Source organism: Heterocephalus glaber, unplaced genomic scaffold (genome assembly GCF_053883595.1).
Source record: "Heterocephalus glaber isolate CG9 unplaced genomic scaffold, H.glaber_assembly_v1.0 deba00001429, whole genome shotgun sequence".
NCBI lineage: Eukaryota > Metazoa > Chordata > Mammalia > Rodentia > Bathyergidae > Heterocephalus > Heterocephalus glaber.
The window spans coordinates 2558438-2582027 of record NW_028258294.1 but is presented as its reverse complement, the minus strand read 5'-3'; the positions used below and the strand labels follow the sequence as shown (position 1 = coordinate 2582027).

At 36.4% G+C, this 23590-nt stretch overlaps 1 protein-coding gene across 17 annotated transcripts in view; it reads left to right on the top strand.

Moving 5' to 3' along the window:
- Dlg2 (discs large MAGUK scaffold protein 2) overlaps positions 1-23590 on the top strand; it is a 2046311-nt gene that overhangs the window by 498326 nt on the left and 1524395 nt on the right. For all 17 annotated transcript variants that reach the window (XM_087212053.1, XM_087212052.1, XM_087212046.1 and 14 more), the window contains one exon: positions 2198-2272. In XM_087212053.1, the coding sequence (XP_087068179.1) occupies positions 2198-2272 (75 nt within the window). The remainder of the gene's footprint in view (positions 1-2197; positions 2273-23590) is intronic.

The window sequence follows — 23590 nt, the reverse complement described above, 5'->3', positions numbered from 1 at the left end:
CTGAATTAAAAAAATAATTTATGTTTATGTGGCATTTGTCTTCAGTGGATATTTGGCCCTATGTAATCCAATTGCTAATTTACTGAAACATTAATAGGAAGACCTTAATGTCAAACATCAGATAATAATAGAAAAAGAGACTCAAGATTTCCACCTTTCTTTAAGCCATCCTTTGCATCTATAGAAGTTTAAACATGTTCTATTTACACACTCATCATATTTAATGAGTACTTATATTCTTCCACTCATGCACAGCTCACTTATTTATTGAATTTTCTTCTTTACCATGTGCTTCATAAAGATGCACCTTATCTTAACGTAAAACAAGGTTACTACTATTATTAATTAGAACAACAACAATTTTAAATTATTCTTAAGGTGATATTACTCACCATTAACAGTCTGGTATTCTCATAATTGGAAATAATAATAACTAATGCTGAAATAATGCTTTCAAATTTCAAAAAGCATAATTCCATATGTAGATAAATTGTATTTATTTATCTCACTCAAGCTATCAAAATAGGAAAAAAGCTCTGTTCTTTGTGTATTCTCTTTAGTATCTATCCTTACAAGTTGTGAACAGGATTTGAAATGAATACATAACTATCATTGATAACATTCCTGTGAATCAGGCAAGATAGTAACCTTTGTTTTGTGACTACCAAGGGCATCTCACAACAACAAGCACATGGCCAAGCTTGGCTTAAAATTGTGGTCATCTGACAACAGCCCACTGTACCCCTCTAGGTACCCTTCTGGCACTGCATGTTGTGTTTTGATTTAACCAAGAAAATTTAGCATAGATATTGATGACCTAAGTTTATTTTTTACAGTGGCTTTATTCAGAGTCACTCATATAGCACTTCAAAGCTTTGTAATTTCTTAAAAATGGATCGCCTAGATAAAGGTTGCTCTAAAAAGTTTACAAACCACATACACACACACACACACACATACACACAATCTTAGCATGATAGGAGCATTGAATGAAGTATTTCATTTAGTTAACTCAGAAATGTTAGGATAATTAGTAAGATAAAATCAGATTAGATAATTTCATGTTTTAAATCCCGTTAAACATCTAGATATTCAAATATAGAAGAAGTAGTTACTTGTAAAATGAAGAGCATGCATGGACAGCAGAGTCAGCCAGATTTTTTCTGCGGTTGCAGGTATGCATCTTTGTAGCAGGGTGATTTTTAGGCAAGTTGATTAAACTATATAAGCCTTAGTTTTTCTCTTATGAAATGGGCATGATAATCTACTGTCAACATTTGTTGTAGGGACTAGAAATAAAATAATGGGCCCAGAATAATTTCTGGCATTTTATTAGCTCAATAAATCACAGTTGTGGATTTTTTACGATGATGATTATCATTATAATTATGCCTATATCAACATTGAGTATAAAAAGAAAGTAATAAAAGGTGTTTTATTAGAAACCCTCTTCTCCTTTGTAGGACTAATCATTATTATGAGGATGAAACAGTATTTTTAGTTAAAGGGAAGCACTTCATTCCTTTCTAAAAGGCCAATTAGAAGTGAATTTACAGGATTTACAATAAGAATATGTTAACTAGAGACAAATTACTTATGTAGAAAGAAAAGCCTAGAAAATGGCTTACAATGTTAAACCTCTGACTCCTTGAGCAAACTGTTTGATTTTCCTGCCTCTCAATTTCTGATGTGGCAAGAAAGGCTTCTAATACCTATCCTTTTTCAACTCAAAATTCTAGAGTTCTATGAAATGCCCATGAGAGAATCACCAACAGCAGCTTCCAATCTGGAAGAGAATCACATCTTTGTATACCCTCACTCAAGTGATCTCATAAGAGTACAGAATATATCAGTCTTGTCTGGGAACCTTGAAGGGAATAGAACAGTTCAGCCTATGGGTTAGGAGAGTTCTTGGATGGTTCTCACTGGGGCCTGGAAGGCCAGCTGTTAAGAAAGCCTAATGCCAAGTATGTAGTCCTTAGAGTAATACAAAAAAGCAAAAGATAATTTCTCATGCTTGGATGAGAGTAGAAATTGCATGCCTAGTTTTCTGCAGCACTGCACCAAAACAATCATTCTTAAAAGCTTCTGCAATATTTGTAAATATGGTAATAAGCATATTGAAAATAAACATGGCAGCTGGTATATATTGCTACACATAATATATGGAACATAACATCATTTTTCTTATTTGCAGCAAAACCAAGGCAAATGTCCAGCCCAGAATTGTTCAGTGGAAGCCCCTGCATGGATGCCCGTCCACCATTGTTCTGTAAGTTGGATTATTTCAAGATTGGCCAAATTGAAAGAGAAATATTTTTAAGTTTTAGAACAACCTTAGTGCAATGAGCTAGAATAGTCACAGAGCAACCTTTTGAAAGGAGAAGCTGTATTTTCAAAAATACTACTGTGATTGGGAATTCTGTATATTTTTTGAGAGTCAGGATGACTAGCAAAAGATTTCTCCAAATGGATTATTGATGAATTAGATTTACATTAAAATAAATGTATTTGCATGTATATTTTTCTCAGTAGCTGCATATTCAGCAATATTTGATTTTAGATGCCTTAGAGAGGAATGCTTCCTCTTCTATATCAGTGTTTTGTTGATTACATAATAGTGATGAGTAAATAGACTTGCAATTTTCAAGTCTTCCTGTAATAATACTCCCTGCATTTGTGTAGAATTTTCTAACAGAGAATTTTCAACTGCCTTGGCAAAAAACAGGTACTATGTCATTATCCATGTCTTACAGATTGCAAACATAAATGTGAAAGTAGTAAGAATAGCACTTCAATTGCAGAGCTGGCAATAGATACCAGATACCCTATGTCTCCTTTCGTGTACTTCTTCTGCTACATTGTGCTCTAAAGTAAATGAAGGAAGCAGCTGATTTGTATGATGCACTTTTATACATGCATTACCTGTTAAAAATGACAACGTTTCCTCAGGGAACTGTATGTGCTATAACTGATAATTTGCATGCCATGGAATGATGAGTTTGGGACAAGAAATAAGAAAGTTTTTTTTTTGGTATTCCCCTCATTTGACCCTACTTTCAGGCATTGTAAAAGTGATATGTGGTGCTTCATCAATATCTGCATCTATTGTCAATGCACAAGCAGCTGAAAGGTTTACCTGGGCTGACATAGCAGGACTTATGACTGTGGTACAAGGCAGTGGGCCTGAGAAAAGTTTCTTTTTATTCAGGTCATGTAAGGGATGGAGCATCTCTCCTTGGCTTTTGTTTATCTGTGAAAGAAGAAGGTGAAGAAGATGACGCTAAATTTTGGAGAGATTCCTGCAGTGCAGAGGCAGCCTAGACTTACAAAAGACTTAGAGAATAAAAATGTCACACTTTTGTGAGCAGATGGCCAGAGGGGAGTGCATGCTTAGGGATTCTGCTGATGTCAGAGAAAGGATAAGTTTTAATGATTTTATTCTTCATCAGTAATTCCTTTTATTATATTCCTAATGATACTATCTTATAATTAACTTACTTGTGTGTCTGCTTCTACAAGGAGACTGCAGGGTCCTACGGTACTTATACCTTGGTTAACCCCTGATACATGGTCAGAGCTCAATAAGTGAAGGTCGATTTTAATTCTTCAGTGTATTGATTTCCTGTTTAGTTAGTGCCATGATGTGGATATGCTTTGTCCCTTTCTAGAACTCATTTTGAAATTTAGTCCCCATTGTCATGTATTAGGAGAGCAGAAACTTAAGTATGGTGTTTTGTGGTGGGACCTTTTAGGGTGATTAGGATTAGACAAGGTTATCAGCATGGGACCCCTATGATTGACTCCATGGTACCCCTGGTGGCTTTTTAAGAGGGGAAGAGACCTGCTGCTTCCTGTGTGCTCCCTAGTATCCTCATGTGATGCCCCATGCTGTCTGGGGAAGTCAGAAAGAAGACCACCACCAGATATGGCTCCTTGACCTTGGACCAGAATCATGAGCAAAAATCTTCGTGACTTACCCAGTCTGTGATATTGTATCTTTAGCAGAGGAAAAAAGACCATGATAGTATATTTCAGTAAATTGTTTTTACAACACTGATTTCTTGGTAAGGAGGAATAATGATGCTTTTTGACCATTTTAGGTTGTTAATTTTTATTTCTCTCTTTCATGGGTCCTTTTATACTTTTCTTCTCACCGCAAACCACAGAATATGTGTTTTGAGAAAATTTGTCCTCAAACTAGTCAGAATTTAGTAATTCCATTCAGCTATATCTGGTACTATGTCATTGCTGGTGATACAAACATGAATAAGACAGCATTCCTATTTTTATCAGACATTCCCATCTATAACAATATGAATTTCTAATTAGTAACATCCTTTACTGCACTGATTATTTCAATCCAAGCTAAAAAAGACTTGACAAACCTACTTACCTTGTACAGTATTATTGCTGGATCAACCAGTCTTTTGGATTATTAGGAAATAATAATAACAGTAGTTCACCTTTCATTATTATGTTGGAAGTCGAACTCTTGGGATCTAGGGATTCCAGACTAGGTCCTTCTATTGTGAGACCTTAAGAACTAGAGAGATAAGTAGACTCTTATAAAACTCTTCCTGAAGATCACAAGTCAAAAATGCCTAATTTAAAATCTGATTCTCAGTTCTGAGGTCAGGTGGGAACATCAGCAAGATATTTTCTACCACTTCTGCCACAGAACTGGGAGCTGCCAGCGTCATAAATTTCCTTGGTCATTTATTTAAATTTTGTAATGATTATATTCTTTTAATGAGACAGGCATGGTCTGGAGGAGTAGTGCAACATATAATGCATGATGTGCTTCTCTGCAGGTGACCCTGATCCACAGAGGTGGACTCCCAGGGGCCATGTTTGGATGGGTGGGCTTTGGCCATAAATGAATGATAAAGGTGTGGACATTTGTTACAAGCAGTAACAGGTGGATTCTTGCTCCTGAGAATCTGACATTTATCCTAGAGAGATATTGTTATGGTTTAGATCTAAAATGTTCCCCTAAAGTTTCATATATTCAGAAGTGGGGATCTTGGAAGGTGACTGCACAATGAGGGTATTATATTCATCAGTAGATTGATGCGTTTATGGATGAATGTATTTTTAGGAGACAAGACCTGGTCAGAAGAGCCAGGTAATTGGGGCATAGCCTAGAAGGGTATATTCTTGTTTCCCTGCTCCTTTCTTCTTCCTGGATGCTATGAGGTAAGCAACTTCCTTCCACTGTGTCTTTCCACCACAGTCTTTTTAACTTGGAGCCAGTCAGACAAGGACTGAATCCTCTGAATGATGAGCCAAATTAAGCATTTCTTTCTTTAAGTTGTGGGTATCAGGTATTGTATCCAAGTGAAGGGAAAGTGACTATACAGATGCTAAATTGACAGTCATCCCTATCAGATCATATGAATGGCATTACTGTGGGTAATATTCTGCGAACCTCAGTTGCTAAGATCCCTGGAGCTGCCCTTCTGAGGTTATTAACTACTCTGACTCTAGGAAAATGTCATAATAGCTTGCTGATAATTATTAAATTAATTTCTTCTCAAAATGTTTAGATTTTTGTTTTATTTTATTGAGGATTTATTCTTTGATTTACTTACACACAAAAAGAAAAAAACTCATTAAGTAATACACTCAGCACCATTTTTTGAGCCTCCATTCCTTACTCCAAAAGTTTAAGTAATGAGTAGTAGTCTCAGAAAGAAGCATTCTAAGCATTGGGATTTTGATCATTTATAATAGTCTATTCATGTAAAATATCTGACTGTATATAACACTTTTAAACATATAACATTATATAACATTATATAACATTTTTAACATTATAACATTTTAACATTATATAACATTTTTAAAATTACCAAAGAATAATTTGATAACTTCGTTATAGAATGAAAAATATTGCCAGTTAGCTATACAATTAGCGTACAGATATTTATATAACAAAGAACTGCATATGATATGTAAAGTTATCTAGTATTAATTTTTATTTTCTCATCTCTCAGGAAATAGTGAAAATCATACCTTCACATTTTTAAGAGAATGTCTCACCTGTCTCAGATCCTCCAAACCCTGAATAAGGTTATCAATAAATATGTTCTTATATGCATAACAAATGATCATTTCTATTATTTGTGTGCTTTTTTCAAGTTCAGTTGATTCTCTCCTACATTACTTTTCCTACTACTATATTCTTCTTCTTTGGTGTTTTGTTCTAGAATGATTGTATCCTTGTAATTGGACTTTATTACTTTTTGAAAAAAAAAAAAGTCTTTGTTTTCCTGTGAGCATTTGCCCCAAGTTCATTTTAAGTGCAAAGCATTTGCCACTGGTGTTCCTAAGAAGACTTCTTTTTTTCAAATTGCTTTGCAAATGCCTGATAGTGGCTTCTATTGCTATTTGTTCACTTTCTTCCAAGTTATTTCCATTTTTGTCTTTTCATGCTTATGTAGTAATGGTTCAGAGAGGTTTTTATTTTTTTTATTTTTTCTTTATTTTGTTAAAAGATTTTTCCTTTTAGCCAGAATTGTAATGTGCAGATTAAGATTTAAGGTAAAAAGAAATTTTGCCCCAAGTAATTATGCATAACCATAGACATAATTATACTTCTTGATTGACTGTAAATGAAGTATCTTCCCTAGTGAGAATTGTGACAGTTTATCTCTCATTGTATGACTACATTAAGCACTAGAACAATACACTTCCTTATCCCTATACTTTAAATTTAATTTGGTTGTATGCCTCGTTGGTTTGTATGACCATGAATTTACAGTAGTTAAATGAAACACCACCACTTTTAAACAACTGAGAAAATGCCCATGGATTCTAGGACACAGGTGAAGAATGGCAGATCTCTGAATTTTTAGTGAACTAGGCTAAGAATTCGTTCCTAAAACTTGGAAAATAAAGAATCTTGGATTTGACCAGCTGTAGGAGACTTGAATGACTGCTACATTTCAAGGCATGTGTCTAGACCACTCAATACAGATAAGGTTTATGTATGGATTTGATCATTTTGAGGAAGAGTCTTAAACCCACTCCCTAGTTAATGGCTGTAATGTGTGATTTTTATTGATTAGACATTTATTGTATAAATACTTATGCATTTACTAGAATAATTGTTTTGGTTCTCTTGTACTTATATGTCCCTTAGTGGAAATTAAAGGATAAGGGTAATGTCAAGAGGAAATTTAATAAGCTAATTTGAAAATAAAGTCCTGGTTGTTATAGAGCTTATCAAACATCTTACTATAGCTATATGTAATATGTATAATATATATAGCTATATATAATATTTACTCCTAAGTACATATATGAAACATTTTAAAGAATCATGTAAATATTTGTAAATGAGAGCGCTGCACTCTGAATGTATCAATTCTTTCTTATTCACCCTTTCTAGAATCATTTACTGAGCATATATTTTTAGTTGTAACTGAACATTGGATTTCTCAGTCTATAGCAGGAAAAAATACATGTAAATAATTATTATACTTGGGAACATATTCTATAATAATGGCCTATACAAAAACCTATAAAATTTCAAATGTAAAATTACCTAGAGATGAGTTTTGGAAGACAAATGGTCCAGTATTTGGTCATAGTCAAGCTTATAAACTTCAGAGTTGAGCAAGAGTTCTGTTAAAATATTAACTCTGCCACCTATTAGCTGTACGACCTTGGATAATTTACTTAATCTCTCTGAGATATGTATACTACAGTATATTTTGAAGTTTACATGAGACAATACATAGCAGCTGTTAACATGGTACCTGGCACAAAGTAAGTGCTTGGTAAGTACTGAGAAGACAGAAAGAGGTCAGGTCTTTCCAGGAGGAAGTGAGTGGGGCAGGATGAATTGATAAGAAGAACACAACAAAGCAAAAACTTGTTATTAATTAGGGCAACTTATTTAGATTTATTTATTTTTCTTCAAAAAAAGACATTCAGGTTAGGATAGAGAAATGTTCCAGGAGTTAATTAATATGCAATTTGCTAATCCTTGAAAGCAGAATTTTGCAGCTGTTGAAAATCTTTGCTCTGTGACAGGCAGCAACTGATTGTACAAGAGCGCCATCTTAACAAGAGATGTTTGTATTTTGAGTAAGCCATTTTAGGGTCAGATACTCCTTGTCATTTAAAAACATTTTAACGTTTTCTCTCTATGTCTCTTTAGATTAGGAAATTATTTTTTCTCTTTTATGAGAAATCAATAAAAGCAGATACTCCTGTAGTAACCAGAGAGATGTTCTTTTGAAGTGTTATTTCAGCATGTTCTCACACACTGCATGTCATGATGCACTGTCATGATCATTTACTCTAATTGAAACAGTTATTATAATGTCTATAAGCTATTCTGTAGTAGTCCTAAGGGTTTTCTTCTTCCTCTTTCTCCCCTCCCCACTCTTCCTTGAACTCCTCCTCTCCCTTCCCTTCCCTTCCCCCATCCCCCATCCATCTCCTCCTACTTCTCCTTCTCCTTCTTCTTTTCCTTCTTCTTTTCCTCTTCATATTTTTTTACTGTAAATTTTGTGATCAAATTTTGCATATAGCCCATATATATACCCTGACCATGGCACTCAGGAACATCTAACCCAGTCATGAAACAGTATCTACATTCTGGGTTTGTCCAGAGTTCCTGTGATTATAGCACCTACCAGGCTTATCATGTTGCTGGGAAATTACACACAAAGTGTCTTTGATGAATATTTTCTTTCCAAAGACTGGATACAATTTTTATTTTTCCTAGGGCAAGGTTTTTATAATATCAGCAGTCTCTTTACAGAATGAAAAATCAGAACATTATCAGATGATCACAGTTTTAGGAAAATTGCACAAAATTGTGGAGTACAGGACCATAAATTGGTGGGCACCGGGATTAGAATGTATCTGGCCATATGGGTGGTGGTCATGGTAGGTTAAAAAGAAAGAATCCAGAGAGGAAATCATCTCAGAATAAGCACAATGCACTTTAAGAAATGTAAGCTCTGTAGGATGGCTTTGGTTCAGATTTTGCTACAGTCAGGTTCTCTAAATCAAGGGAGATGAGATTTATACAATGGATAGTTTCTCTTTTCTCTTCTCTTCTGGCCCTTATAGTACTTTAAACTTACACTAGTTACTTCACTAGTTTTAAAAAATTCTGCTGTCACAATCATTTACTCTAATTGAAACAGTTATTATAATGTCCATAAGCTATTTTGCAGTAGTCTTAAAGGTTTTCTTCTTCCTCTGCAGTACTTATATAAAATAATTTTTGTTACACTGATCTTTGAAAAATGTCTAGAAAGGGAACCCACAGTATTTATGGAGGGGATCATTGGTTCATGGATGTGATAAAAGGGTATTCTAAGGGAGTATACATAAAAGTTACACAGCAAATAGTACAAAAATTAAACATATAAGCATATATTCAGCATACCTTGGATAAAGAGATGGTGGCTGGGAAACCTAAGATTGTTAATGATATTTAAGAAGCTAAATGGAGGAATGGTAGATAACCATCAGGGAACCAAACACAAGCTTACAGTAAAACTCAGGTCAACAAAGTTTATGTTCTGTGTTCCCACCTTCCTCTTTCTATACTTTTAAATATTTCTGGGATTCTACTTTTACCCAATTTGATTGAATTTTAGGTCTCAATATCTACCCATTTCTTAAAACCTTCTCTTTTTCTTGTCATTCAGTCAAGGATCTGATAGAACATAAGAGGAATATAAATCTTTATGATATTTTTTTCTGTGGGAGTTTGGGAGTTTTTGTTGTATATAGATTTCTAGCAGTTTTATCTATTTTTTTCACATCTTTAGTGATACATAATTTGCAACCTTGCAGTTCACCTGTTTCAAGTGCAAAATTTAATGATCCACTCAGAGTTGTACAACTATCACTACATTCAATTTTAGAACATTTTCATGATCCTAAAAGAAACCCTATACTCATTAACAGTCGCTACCTAACCACTCTTCCCTTACCCTGTGGAAACTATTAATCTATTTTCTGTTTCTATGGACTTGTGTAGTAATCTAGATATTTCCTATAAATAACATTGTGTAGTATGTGGTCTTATGTGAATGGTTTCTTTCACTGAAGATGTGTTTTCATGGGTAAATCATATTTTTACATGTATCTGTTTTTCATTACTTTTTTGTTGAAAAAGTTTTTATTGTATTGATATACCGTATTTTGTTTATCTATTCATCAGTTTATAGGTATTTGAATTGTTGACCCTCTTGCATATTATGAGTAATTCCATTATAAACATTCTTGTGCAAGTTTTTGTGTTGGCACATGTTTTCAGTTCTGTTAGATATATGCCTAGGTATGGAATTGCTGGGTCAGAGTACGATTCTGTATAACATTTTGAGGAACTGTTAAACTTCTTTGAAAAATAGCTGCACCATTTTTCATTCTCATCAGCAATGTACGAGAATTTAAATTTTTTCCTCACCAATACTTGTTATTATCTATCTTTTTTTTTCTTTTATTGGTACATTTTAGGTATATAATACATTACATTTATCATGGGGTGCTTGTATCTTTTTTAATAGATGTGAAGTGGTATCTCATTTTGATTTTTTAGGGGGGGTACTGATGATTAAACTCAGGAACTCATATGTGCTATGCAAGTTCAATTCCACTGAGCTGTATCCCAGTTCTTTTTATTTTGATACAGGGTCTTGCTAAATTGCCCAGGTTATCCTTTAACTTGCAGTCCTCCTGCCTCCGCCCCACAAACACCTGGGATTATAGGTATGGACCACAGAACTCAACCCTCATTTTTAGTTTGATTTGCATCCACCTTATGATTAGAGTGTGGTTAAGTCTTTTTTTTTTTGTATTAAATTCTTTTATTGGTACATTGTAGGTATACAACACAATTACATTTCTCATTGGGAATTGTACCTTTATATAATGCATCTTGGTTCTTATTTTTTCCCCATTCCTAGCCCTCCCTTCACCCCCTCCACCCTTCCCTATTTACAAAGACTTTATTTCCATTTTTTCCATTTCTCAGCATTTTTTCCTTTCCCTTCTTTCCTTTCCCCTGCCCCTCCCACTACCCCTACCCCTTTGGACCTTTTCTTCCTATTTTACATTATCCATTATTCATTCTCATCATTGGTACATTTTAGGTATACAATATAATAACATTCATCATTGGAAATTTGCACCTTTACATAGTCTCTCTTGGTTCTTATTTTTCACCCTTGCCCAGCCCTCCCTTCAACCCCTCCAGTCCTCCCTATTTACAATGATTTTGTTCCTATTTTTCCATTTTCTCATATTAATCCCATTCCCTTCTATCCTTTCCCCTAGCCCTCCCACTTCCTTCCCCTTTGCCCCTTTTCTTCCTATTTCACATTACTTATTATACATTTAGTCCTTATTTACACTTTCACTTTTCTCACACCAGAGAAACTATTCAGTATTTATACATGTATGCTCTATTTATTTCACTTAAGAGTATCGCCTCAATGTGCATCCACTTAGCTATAAATTTCTCTAATTTCTCATTTTTTATGGCTGAGTAGTACTGCATTTTATTTAAAAACCCCCACATTTTCTTTATCCAGTCTCCAGTTGATGGGGATTTGGGCGATTTCCAAGTTTTAGCTATCACAAACTGTGCTGCTATGAACATGGGTACACATATATCTCTGTGGTATGATTCTTTTAATTCTTTGGGGAAGATCCCCAGCAGTGGTATAGCAGGGTCAAATGGGACTTCCAGTCCTAGTTCTTTGAGGTATCTCCATACCGTTTTCCATAGCGGTTGCACCAGTCTACACTCCCACCAGCAGTGGAGCAGGGTTCCTCTTTCCCCACAGCCCTGCCAGCATTGGTTATTGGTTGATTTCATGATAGCAGCCATTCTTTCTGGAGTGAAGTGGAATGTCAGCATTGTTTTCATTTGCATCTCTCAGATGACCAGTGATGTTGAACATTTTTTCATGTATTTATTTGCTATTTCTACTTCTTTGTCTGAGAAATGTCTGTTCATTTCAGATGCCCATTTTTGGATTGGGTCTTTAAATTTGGGAGGGCTGATCTTTTTAAGTTCTTTATAGATTTGAGATAGTAGACCTTTGTCTGAGGAAGAGCAGGTGAAGATTTTTTCCCACATTGTGGGTTGTCTCTTCACACTGCTGGTGGTTTCTTTTGCTGTTCAGAAGCCTTTTAATAAGAAGAGATCCCATTTGTTGATTGTTTGTGCTAGTTCATGGGCAACTGAGGTTTTGTTCATAAAATCTTTTCCTATACTGATGTCTTCAAGGGTTCTACCTAACCTCTGTTCCAACTGGTTCAGAGTTTCTATTTTGATATTTAGATCTTTAATCCATTTTTATTTAGTTTAGTGCATGGTGAGAGATATAGGTCTAGTTTTAATCTTTGGCAAGTTGAAGCCCAATTTTTCCAGCACCATTTATTAAAGAGGCTATCTTTCCTCCAGTGAGGGTGTTTGGCTCCTTTATCGAAGATGAGATGGCTGAGTGTGTCTGGCGTTGTTTCTGCATCTTCTAATCTGTTTCACTGGTCCTCAGGTCTGTTTCTTTGCCAGTACCATGCTGTTGTTATCACAGTAGCTTTGTAGTAGAGTTGCAGGTTGGGGATTGTGATACCCCTTGCCATGTCTCTGTTACCTAGAATTGCTTTTGCTATTCTGGATCTCTTCTTGCTCCACATGAATTTTTAGATTGTTTTCTCGAGGTCTATGAAGTATGGTGCTGGGACCTCAATTGGAATTGCATTAAATCTATATAGCAGTTTTGGAAGTATGGCCATTTTCACTATATTAATCCTTCCTACCCAGGAGCAGGGGATGTCTGTCCATTTTCTGATATCATCTTCAATCTCTCTTTTCAGACTGCCATAGTTTTCAGAGAAGAGGTCTTTGATTTCTTTCATTAGGATGATTCCTAGGTATTTCAGTTTTTTGGATGCTATTGTGAAAGGAATTATTTGCCCTATTTCTCTCTCAGTGAGTCTGTCATTGGTGTAGAGGAAAGCTATTGATTTTTGTGTGTTGACCTTGGAACCAGCTACTTGACTGAATTTGGTTATTAAGTCTAGAAGACTTTTGGTGGAGTTCTTGGGGTGTTCTATATAGAGTATCATGTCATCTGCAAAGAATGACAATTTGACTTCTTCATTACCTATCTTTATTCCTTTTATTTCTTTCTCTTGTCTAATTGCTGTGGCTAATGTTTCCAGAACTATATTGAACAAGAGTGGTGATAGTGGACATCCTTGTCTTGTTCCTGATTTGAGTGTGAAGGATTTCAGTTTTTGACCATTTAGTATGACATTGGCTGTTGGTTTTTCATAGATGGCTTCTATCAGTTTGAGGTAGAGACCATCCACTCCAATTTTTTGTAGGTTTTTTATCATAAATGCATGTTGGATTTTGTCAAATGCTTTTTCTGCATCTATGGAGATAATCATATGGTTTTTGTCCTTGGCTCTATTGATATAGTGTATTACATTGATTGATTTGCGTATATTGAACCATCCCTGCATCCCTGGGATGAATCCCACTTGATCAGGGTGTATGATCTTCTTGATGATCTTCTGCATTCTGTTTGCCATTATCTTATTAAGGATTTTTGCATCTATGTTCATTAGTGAGATTGGCCTATAGTTCTCTTTTTCAGTTGTGTCTTTCTCTGCTTTGGGGATCAAGGTGATGCTTGCTTCCAAGAATGAATTTGGGAGTATTGCTTCCCTCTCAATTTCATTGAAGAGTTTAAACAGTAGTGGCAGCATTTCCTCTCTAAATGTCTTGTAGAATACAGCAGTGAAGCCATCAGGGCCCGGGCTTTTCTTAGTTGATAAGTTTTTAATTACATTTTCAATTTCATTGGTGGATATTGGGTTGTTCAGAATTTTTAGCTCTTCTTCATTCAACTTTGGTAATTCATATGTATCTAGGAATCTGTCCATTTCTTCTGTGTTGTCCATCTTATTGGCGTATAGGTTCTGGAAGTAGGTATTGATGATCCTCTGGATTTCTGCTGGGCCTCTTGTAATTTCACCCTTTTCCTTCCTAGTTGCATGGATTTGGGCCTTTTCTTTCCTTTTTCTGATAAGGTTGGCTAAAGGTTTGTCAATTTTGTTGATTCTTTCGAAGAACCAACTCTTGGCTTCATTGATTTTTTTGTATTGTTCTCTTAGTCTCCATTGCATTGATTTCTCCTCTGATCTTTATAATTTCCTCCCTTGTATGAGCTTTGGGGTTGTCCTGCTCTTCTTTTTCTAGAAGCTTGAGGTTCAGCATCAGGTTGTTTAATTGGGCTCATTCTGTTTTCCTAATATGCGTATTCACTGCTATGAATTTCCCTCATAAGACTGCTTTCATTGTGTCCCATAAATTCCGATATGTTGTATTGTCATTTTCATTTAATTGAAGGAGCTGTCTGATTTCTTCTTTAATTTCCTCAGTGACCCATTGGTTATTCAGAAGTGTGTTGTTCAATTTCCATGTGTTTATGAAATTTTTTGAGTTTCTTTTGCTATGGAGCTCCAATTTCATCGCACTATGGTCTGATAATATACAGGGGATAACTTCAATTCCTTTGCGCTTACTTAAACATGTTCTGTGTGTGAGTATGTGGTCTATTTTGGAGAATGACCCATGTGCAGCTGAGAAGAATGTGTATTCTGATTTTGTGGGGTGGAAGACTCTGGAAACATCTGTTAAGTTCATTTGTTCAAGAGTTCGATTGAGTTCTAGTATTTCATGACTTATTTTTAGTCTAGTTGATCTATCTATTTGTGACAGTGTGGTGTTGACGTCCCCCACTACAATTGTATTAGTGCATATATGACTTTTCATGTCCGTTAGTATTTGTTTTATATAGTTGGGTGCACTAGTGTTTGGTGCATAGATATTTATGATTGTCATCTCTTCCTGTTGGATTCTTTCCTTTACAAGGATGTAGTGTCCTTCTTTGTCTCTCTTCGTCAGTGTTGGTTTGAAATCTACTTGATCTGCCAAGAGAATAGCTACTCCTGCTTTTTTTTGGGTTCTTGTCACATGCAGTATTGTTTTCCACCCTTTAACTTTCAGTCTATGAGTTTCCTTTTGAATTAAGTGTGTTTCTTGTATGCAGCATATTGTTGGATTTTGCTTCTTGACCCATTCTGCCAGTCTATTTCTTTTGACTGGTGAATTGAGACCATTAACATTGATGGTTATAACTGAAACATATTGACTTGTCATTGCCATGACTTTTTCTTTTTGTTGGGTTCTCCCCCTTTACATTTAATTTCTTGTCGTGCCAGATGGGTTCATTCTGCTTTGCTTCCTGGGGTTGTGATCCTCAATGTCTGTTCCTAGGATATTGTGTAAAATTCTTTGGAGTGCTGGTGTGGTATTCACGAAGTTCCTAAGGTGCTCTTTGTCATGAAAGTATCTTATTTCTCCATCCATTTTGAAAGATAGTTTTGCAGGGTCCATCAATCTGGGCTGGAGGCTGTTTTCTTTTAGGGCTTGGAATATGTCACTCCAAGCTCTTCTTGCCTTGAGGGTTTGTGTTGAGAAGTCTGCTGTGCTTCTGATGGGCTTTCCTTTGTATGTGATTTGTTTCTTTTCTCTGACTGCTTGGAGAACTTTGTTCTTCTGTTGTGTTTCTGGAATCTTAACAATTATATGCCTATGTGTAGATTTTTTTTGATCAAGGCTATTTGGAGTCCTATATGCCTCACTTACCTGTATGTCATGCTCTTTTCCCCTGCTTGGGAAGTTTTCTGCCATTATTTCTGTGAAGAGATTTTTTATGTCATCTCCACTCTCTCCTGTTTCTTCATTGAGCCCAATAAGTCTTATGTTATTCTTCTTTGCATCATCTAGCAGCTGCTGGATTGATTTCTCATGTTCCCTTATAAGTTTGAAGCAATTTTTCTTTTCCTGGTCACTAATTGCAATCTTATCTTCTATATCTGAAATTCTGTCCTCACATTGGCTCATTCTGCTTTGTAGACTTTCAATGGAATTTTTCATGTCCTGGAAATCTACTTGCATCTGTTTCATGGATTCCATTTGTTTCTTATGTTGGGATTCCATCATGTTCCTCAGCTCCTCTCTAGATTTATTAATCATGTCTTGCAATAGGGGCACAATTTCTCCTGTTATCTGAGAAATTATTTGATTTCATTTTTTCCAGATCCCCTTTGGTTGCCAGTTCAGTGGGTCCAGGTGGTTGAGTATCAGAGTGTTCCATCTCATTTCCCTTTGGGGTTGCTGTAGGTGATCTGGAAGTCTGGTTTTGAGGCTTATTTACATGTTTTCTCATTTTGACTGGGGTGGGGGTATGTTCGTGCCTGCACAGATTACCTCCTCTGAGCTGGGTGAGGTGGGACAGGGGCTGGGAGCAGCGGTAGGAATGGTGACCCAAAAGCCCTTTCCTGTGGGCTGGGAGCAACCAGAGGGATGGTGGCTGGGAAACCCCTTCCTCTGGAACAGGAGCAGTGGGATGGTGGCTCAGAAGCCCCTCCCTCTGGGCCGGGAGTGGTGGGAGGGATGGTGGCCCGGAAACCCCTTTCTCTGGGCCAGGAGCAGTGGGACAGAAGGTGGCCCAAAAGCCCTTTCCTCTGGGCTGAGAGCAGCGGGAAGGATGGTGACTGGGAAGCCCCTTCCTCTGGACCAGGTGCAGTGGGATGGTGTCTCAGAAGCCCCTATCTCTGGGCTGAGAGCAGTGGGAGGGATGGTGGCCCGGAAGCCCTTTCCTGTGGGCCAGGAGCAGTGGGACAGAAGGTGGCCCAAAAGCCCTTTCCTCTGGGTTGGGAGCAGCGGGAGGGATGGTGACTGGGAAGCCCCTTCCTCTGGACCAGGAGCAGTGGGATGACGGCTCAGAAGCCCATACCTCTGGGCCAGGAACAGTGGGACTCAGTACCTTGTTCTGGTGGTCTGGTGTCCTCTGGGTCTTTGCAGTGTGGAATCAGGTGGCTGCCTGTCTGCAACGGGGTGATTCGGTGTCTTCCTCATGACTCAGGACCTCGGTAGGGTGTGCACAGACCTGCCTGTCTACAACGGGCTGATTTGGCATGTGTTCTGCGCGACTCAGGGGAGTGCTAAATCTTCCGGGGCTGCTTCTCCAGGGAAGCCTGCTGTGAAGCAGGAGGGGCCTTGCAGCCTCCACTCTTCAGGCTGGACGAGGGATGATGTGGGTGGGTGGGTGGGGGGACTAGGCGTTAAAGGTCCTCGCTGGCGTGTCGAGTGTGAAGTTTAATTGTGTCAACTTGATTGGCTTGGGAGCCACATAAGGGATTAACAAAATGCACTTCTGTTTGTGGGTCATGGAGTTATGACTTTGGGAACTGTATATGGTCCCTGGCTCCTTCCTCTTTGGCATTGTTCCCCTGTTCTGTTTCCTAACTGCCATGAATTTAAGCATTTTGCTTTGCCACACCCTTCCACCATGTTTTTGCCTTGGAGTTAGCTGACCATGAACTAAGAATCATTTTTTGAAGTTTTTATTAATATATGTTTGTAATACATAATATATTCATCGTAGGGAATTGGTATATATTACATATCCTGTGTGTCTATTAAAACAGTGTTGAAGTGGACAAAATCAGTATTTCAGTGTTCACAATTTATTTATCAAATACTTATTCTGTGACCTTACCATGTTGTTTTCTTAGTATATTCAGGCATATGTATTTGAACAAGAGAGACCCATGATACTTTGTTTCCTAACCCATTTAGATACTTTTGTAATAAGCATGGCAATCTTGTTACCTAAGACATTAGAAGATCCAGATAATTAGAACAAATATATGGAAATTCAGGAGAAGGCATCACTAAAACTGCTGTTTTAGCAGCCTTCAGAAGTGCAGCCAACAGTGAGAAAAGAAACAAATATTAAAAGCAAGAACAAACTCTTAAACTCTACATGGTAATGATGATGGGAAATTGGTGTGTTGAGAGTTTTATTTCCCAAATTATACATAAATGTTCATGAGTCAACATGTATACGAAATTAAAATTATATCCAATGCTTTTTTGGAGAAAACATTTGAATTACTTTTGTATTTTCTAGTTGTGGTTTAAAAATTTTGCAGGTTTAAAAAGACATTTAAAATAAAACATGTATGTTGCTTCAATTGATTAATTCTGTGGAAGATTCATGCTTGCAAGTATCTCTTTCTTTGATATTTCTGATAAATGAGCAGTATGTTTCAGAATGTGTAAACTCCTGGGATAGTGAATTCTTCTCTTATCAAGTAACTGAGGGGTTGGGTAGACATTTTGGTAGAGGAATTAGTGGTGTTAAGGGAAAGAGAGGCTAATGGAAAATTAGGAAGCCATGGTGATGTGTGTTATACTGCTGTTGGGTGGTATATTGTCATTGATAATTAACAGTGCAGTGACATTGCAGTATGTATATATTGGTATGGGATTTTTCAGGGTAGGTTAACATGCTTGCTTTTCACTCATTAAAGAAGGGAGTGTTATATTGTAGTAGGATCAGTGGTTTTGGAGTCAGGCAGCACTGGTGAACTCTTCTTTCTCTTATTGCCCTTATGATCTTGAACAAACATTTTGGTGTCAATATCTCTACCTGACTTTCCTCATTTGTAAAATTAACAGTAAATACCTATCTTACAAGATTATTTTCAGAATTATATATGTATATGCAATATTCCTGACTCAGTTCCTGGCACATGCTTACTACATGTTAATTTTGTTACTATCATGAAATTATTTTTTTTGGTTAAGGAAAACTCTTAAGGTGGATACAGTTGAAGCTCTAGTTTCCTCTCAAAGGCATTTGTTCAATAAACTCTGACAGTTTAGTCTACTCTCAGATTACCTCAGATACTATAAGATAAAATTTAAAGTATTGAGTGTTTAAATTGTCTCATTTTTAAAGAAAAGCAGTGTAAAGTTTTAATATTTTTCTGATAGTCATATATTTTACAATTTCTGTATTTTTGAAAGTCTTTTCTGAACTCAGAAACATTGCTGTATTTTTTTGGCTACTTGGGTTCCTTTAAAGTATTTTTGGAGATTTATTTCCAGCTCTGTGTAGGGAAAGAGCTTTTTGAAATATATGCGATTGGTTTGGGACAATTATGATTGCAGTAAACATGTATGATTAGTTCAGTACAGTTATGATGAAATACTTTTCTAGAAAACGAAGTAAACTGATATCCTGTGAACTCCTCTCTCTCTCTCTCTCTCTCTCTCTCTCTCTCTCTCACACACACACACACACACACACACACACACATTCTCTTTTAGTTGGTACTGTTAAATCAATGTGAAACACACACAGACACCATCATATACTCTTGATTTGGGTATTGGTTGTCATTCATAGACCAGCCACAGATAGGGAGATATGAATGACAACTATTCTAACTGAATAATTCTACTTGAAAACCTTATATTGCACATGTCTCTGTAAAGGATTTTTTCCTACAATATTCTGGGGATGAATATATCACACAATTTAGTATTGAAATAGAAAGCCCTACCATATAGGAACAGGAGTGTATTTTTAGTAGTAATGATTACAGGCCTTTAAAGTGTTTCTTCTGTGACTTTTTTTGTGCTTACTTTGTAAACAAGGAAATGTTAAAATAAGGAAATGTTATTTAAATTTATGAATTATACAAAACAAATATGGAAGCTTCCTATTAGATTTCCTGATACCCGCTTACTACTCTGACTTTTTGTGCTGCCCCTCTGATTGTGCTCATTCTCTGCTCATACTTGCCTCATTAGATTTAGCCTCAGGTAGTGCAGAGAGAAGCTATTCCATGAGGCCATGTCTATAACAACAGCCCACTTCATACTACTGAGACAGCAGGAGTCAATGCTGAACTTAAAGCAGCCTCCAGCTACCCCAGACCTCTGTGGAATTATACAGAATGTTCAGATCAACTTTGACCTGAAATACTCTTTTAACAGTACTCAACACAGAAATGGAACATTAATTGCAGCAGGTCCTCAAGGAGGTCCTGTTTGGCAGCAAGCAGTGGGGTCCCTTCCTGCCTCATAAAAACAGCCCTTCCTAGGCTCGATTAATGGATTGATTCTCTGGATTTGGTAACAAGAGGTACAACAAATACATCTAATCAAAATCCTAAAGCTGAGGATAATTAGAGTGGATAGTGTAAGTGCAGGTTTTATAGCACCTACTCTGTTATCACAATGAGGACAAAGATATACATTCATTTAAATATTCTACTTACTGACCCATATACTTTCAACCAACTCAGAACAAATACCTAATTTTTAAAAAGTACCATTCAAGTCTGGATTAGTAAAACCTCTCTACCTCTGGGAGATAAATAAATTTACTAACTGATCTCGATGGCTGTTTTAGATTGCATTTTGGTGAAGTAAAAATTTTGTATCATTTACTATCCATGACTTAATTAAATGCATTCTATAACCACTCCTTCTCTAAAGATAGTATTGAAAGAATCAGTTTGTTTCTGCAAAGGATTTGGTCATACACCATTTTTCTTTAGTTTGTGTCAGCATCTTCATTAAAAAGTTGTACTCTATTTATAACTTGGAAGCAAAAATGCATTCAAGGCTATAACTTAATGTCCAGAAGCAGTTTTCTAAAGTACATACAGAATGGAAGTTTCATGATTCTCTGAAAGCTTGAGATCTATAGGAAGACCTATAAAATACTTTATTCATTCTGTCCCTTGTGCACCAGGACAGCATACAGAATCTTGGCAGGAGACTGATCTGGTGACTCAGGTTTCCCGGGTGCTATGCTTGATTGTACTACTTGAACCACACTGGACTAAGCATGAACTTTGGGACAAAATTCTGTCTCTATTGTTTACATTATTTGGGAAATTTCTTAATCTCTTTCAGTAATTGGTGTGGATTGGGTGAAATGACATGTGTAAAAATCTAGTGCACTTTTCATTCCCTTCTCATGTGATTTATGGTAGTATTTGAAGCTACCTGCTTGCTTTTCTTTTGTTAGAGTACTTATTCTGAACGTCCATTTTTAGATAAATAGTTTTCCTTAAATTTATGTTGCCCAAACGTAAAATATCATCAAACAATTGATAAAACTAATTCCATCCCACCCTATAAACGGGCAAAATATTGTACAGAATGTACAAGGACTGTACACATAATTTTAGAGTGGACAGAAAATCACCCATTTCTTCCTCCAAATTCCCCAGCCTGGAGATATCTACTGCCTTCTATAGATTTGTACTGTGTAAACAGAAAAAGGCAAAATTGCCCCAGTAACATGAGCAGGCATCTGGCAGGCCTATGGCTGAGAAGAGCCTTTGGCAAAAGAAATGTGGCCTCTTGTAGGACACAGGAAAAAGTTCTCTTTGCAATTGTCTGCCTGAAGAAAAAATGATGGGAAAGAGGGACAATCTTCAATTCCTTGTTCTCAGAACTGTTCTCTTACCTATAACTTGTTTATCATCACAACATATAGTATTTAAAAAGCCTGAGTCTTTCATGGCTTATCATCATTTCTGCCAGTCCAATCCCATTTATATATCTTTCTTTCCTCCTTTCCTCTTTAATTCAGTAAATATTTACAGTACCTACTATGTCCCAGGCATATAACCTATGTCCTAGGTTATAGGTTCTCAAATACTGTGAGAAAACAGAAATGTGTGCCTTCAAGGTGGAAGCACCAACAAATCAAATAATTGCATAAGTTAAAATAAAGATGTAGTATAATGAACGAATATGTATAAGGTATGTTAGGAACACATTTGAGGAAGCATGATGTGGAGAGAGGGGTCAGAGACACATCCTTAAGGGAGTGTTAATTAAGCTTAAGTTTAAAAAGTAGGATCAACTTGGAGAAGAAGAAGAGAGAGCTCCATTTAGGCAGAGGGAATAGCTTTTACAGAGACCCTATTACAGAGGGAAAATTCCAGTTTCTGAGGAACTTCAGAGCCCTTATGTCTGGAGTGCAGATAATAGATTAGGGAGGAGAATGATGGAAGACAGGATGCAAGGTGGGGTGGTGACACAAGCCAGACAATGTTGAGGACTTCATAGGACTGTTATTAGTAAGCCAGAGAAAGTGGAGAGGATGAAGAAATATGGTCATATTTGGATTTTGAAACTATCACTGACTGCTGTGAGAAACACAAGTGGGAATTAGAAGAAGGATGTTATTTTTATTTTCCTTTTCCCTTCCTATGTTCTGTACATGTACCAGATCCCCATGATGAATGTAGTCATCATGTACTGTAACCATGTAGTAATAGATTTTAAAAAAAAATTCTAAAAAAGATTTAAAAAAAAATCAAACTAGTTACAAAGATTTTTCAGAATTCTAGGCAAATGATAATGATTCCATGAATTAAGGTGATAGTGGAAATGGAGAGGTACGAACAAACCTGTAATATTTGGGAACAAACAGTCCAGAACATGAGAATGAGTGCATTGGGAGGTGGAAAGAGGAAAGGTAGTATCAGGGAAGGCTCCTAACGCCTTTGAGTAGAAGTGTCATTTATTGAATTCTATGATTGTGGAAAAGGTTTGTTTTCAGGTGTAGTTCTGGGAGGATTATAAAATCTATTATGGGCAAGTTAAGATTATGAGTCTTTAAGAGAGAAATGGAGTGGTCGAGCTGACCTGGAAAAAGGGATGATAGCTGCTAAGAAATGCTATGTCAAGGAAGATTTTATTTTATTTTCTGAGTGAAAAGTGAGTATATTTAAAAATGATGAGGCTGATAGCCAACTGATTTAAGGACTAAAAATGCAAAATAGATGATTCAAAATGTAAGTCATGGTTCAGCAGTTCCAATAAAAGTGGTAGAGATTGAAGACCAAATAAGAAATGTTTATTAAATGTTTTAGACCAATAAAAGTTTACTCTTGTTGAGAAAAGCTGATAGGAGGTATTGCTGAGAACATAAATTAAATGTGTAAGAAAAAAATCTAATTAATAATAAATATTCCCAAAGAAGATAGAAATGGATGCTATCCAAAGACTGTGTCATGCTCGGTCTCGAATATGTAAGTGCAGATATATGAAGATTTCAGTACATTTAAATGTTTATAGTGGAATATTGAGAGAAATGCTGTTTGCTCTGTGAAATAGAAAGTGAGTGAGATCAGCTACTGAGTTTGAGAGAAGAACTGGAGTGAAGTGAGAAAAGGGGATCAGATATTGGAAACATAAATGTAGAAAACGGAAGAGGAAATATAAATGTAGAGAAAACAGATGAGACTGTTTAGAATTTCTTCAAAGTCCAAGTGAAGTTTCATCCATTGTGGAAAGTGCTTTCCAATCAAACTTTCTCTACATTGTGATCATTTTTAAAAATTCCCTTGGCTCTTATGTAGTCATGAGCTTCTGACTTCTAGACATTGGACTCTAATCTCAGCAACAGAAGAGGGCAGCTCCAGAACACAGAACATGGCTCTGCAGTATCTAATAGGATATTGTTCCTATAAGAGGTAATAATAAGGATTTATTGAACTTATAAAAATAAAATCAGGTAAAATTAAGAAATTGTTGGAATTTATTGTGTATGCAGAGAATAATTTCTGAATTGGGAACTTCGAGTGGTAAGAAGCTCTGCCCATAACAGCACAGTTTAAACTGGAGGAAGAATTTTGACCTTTT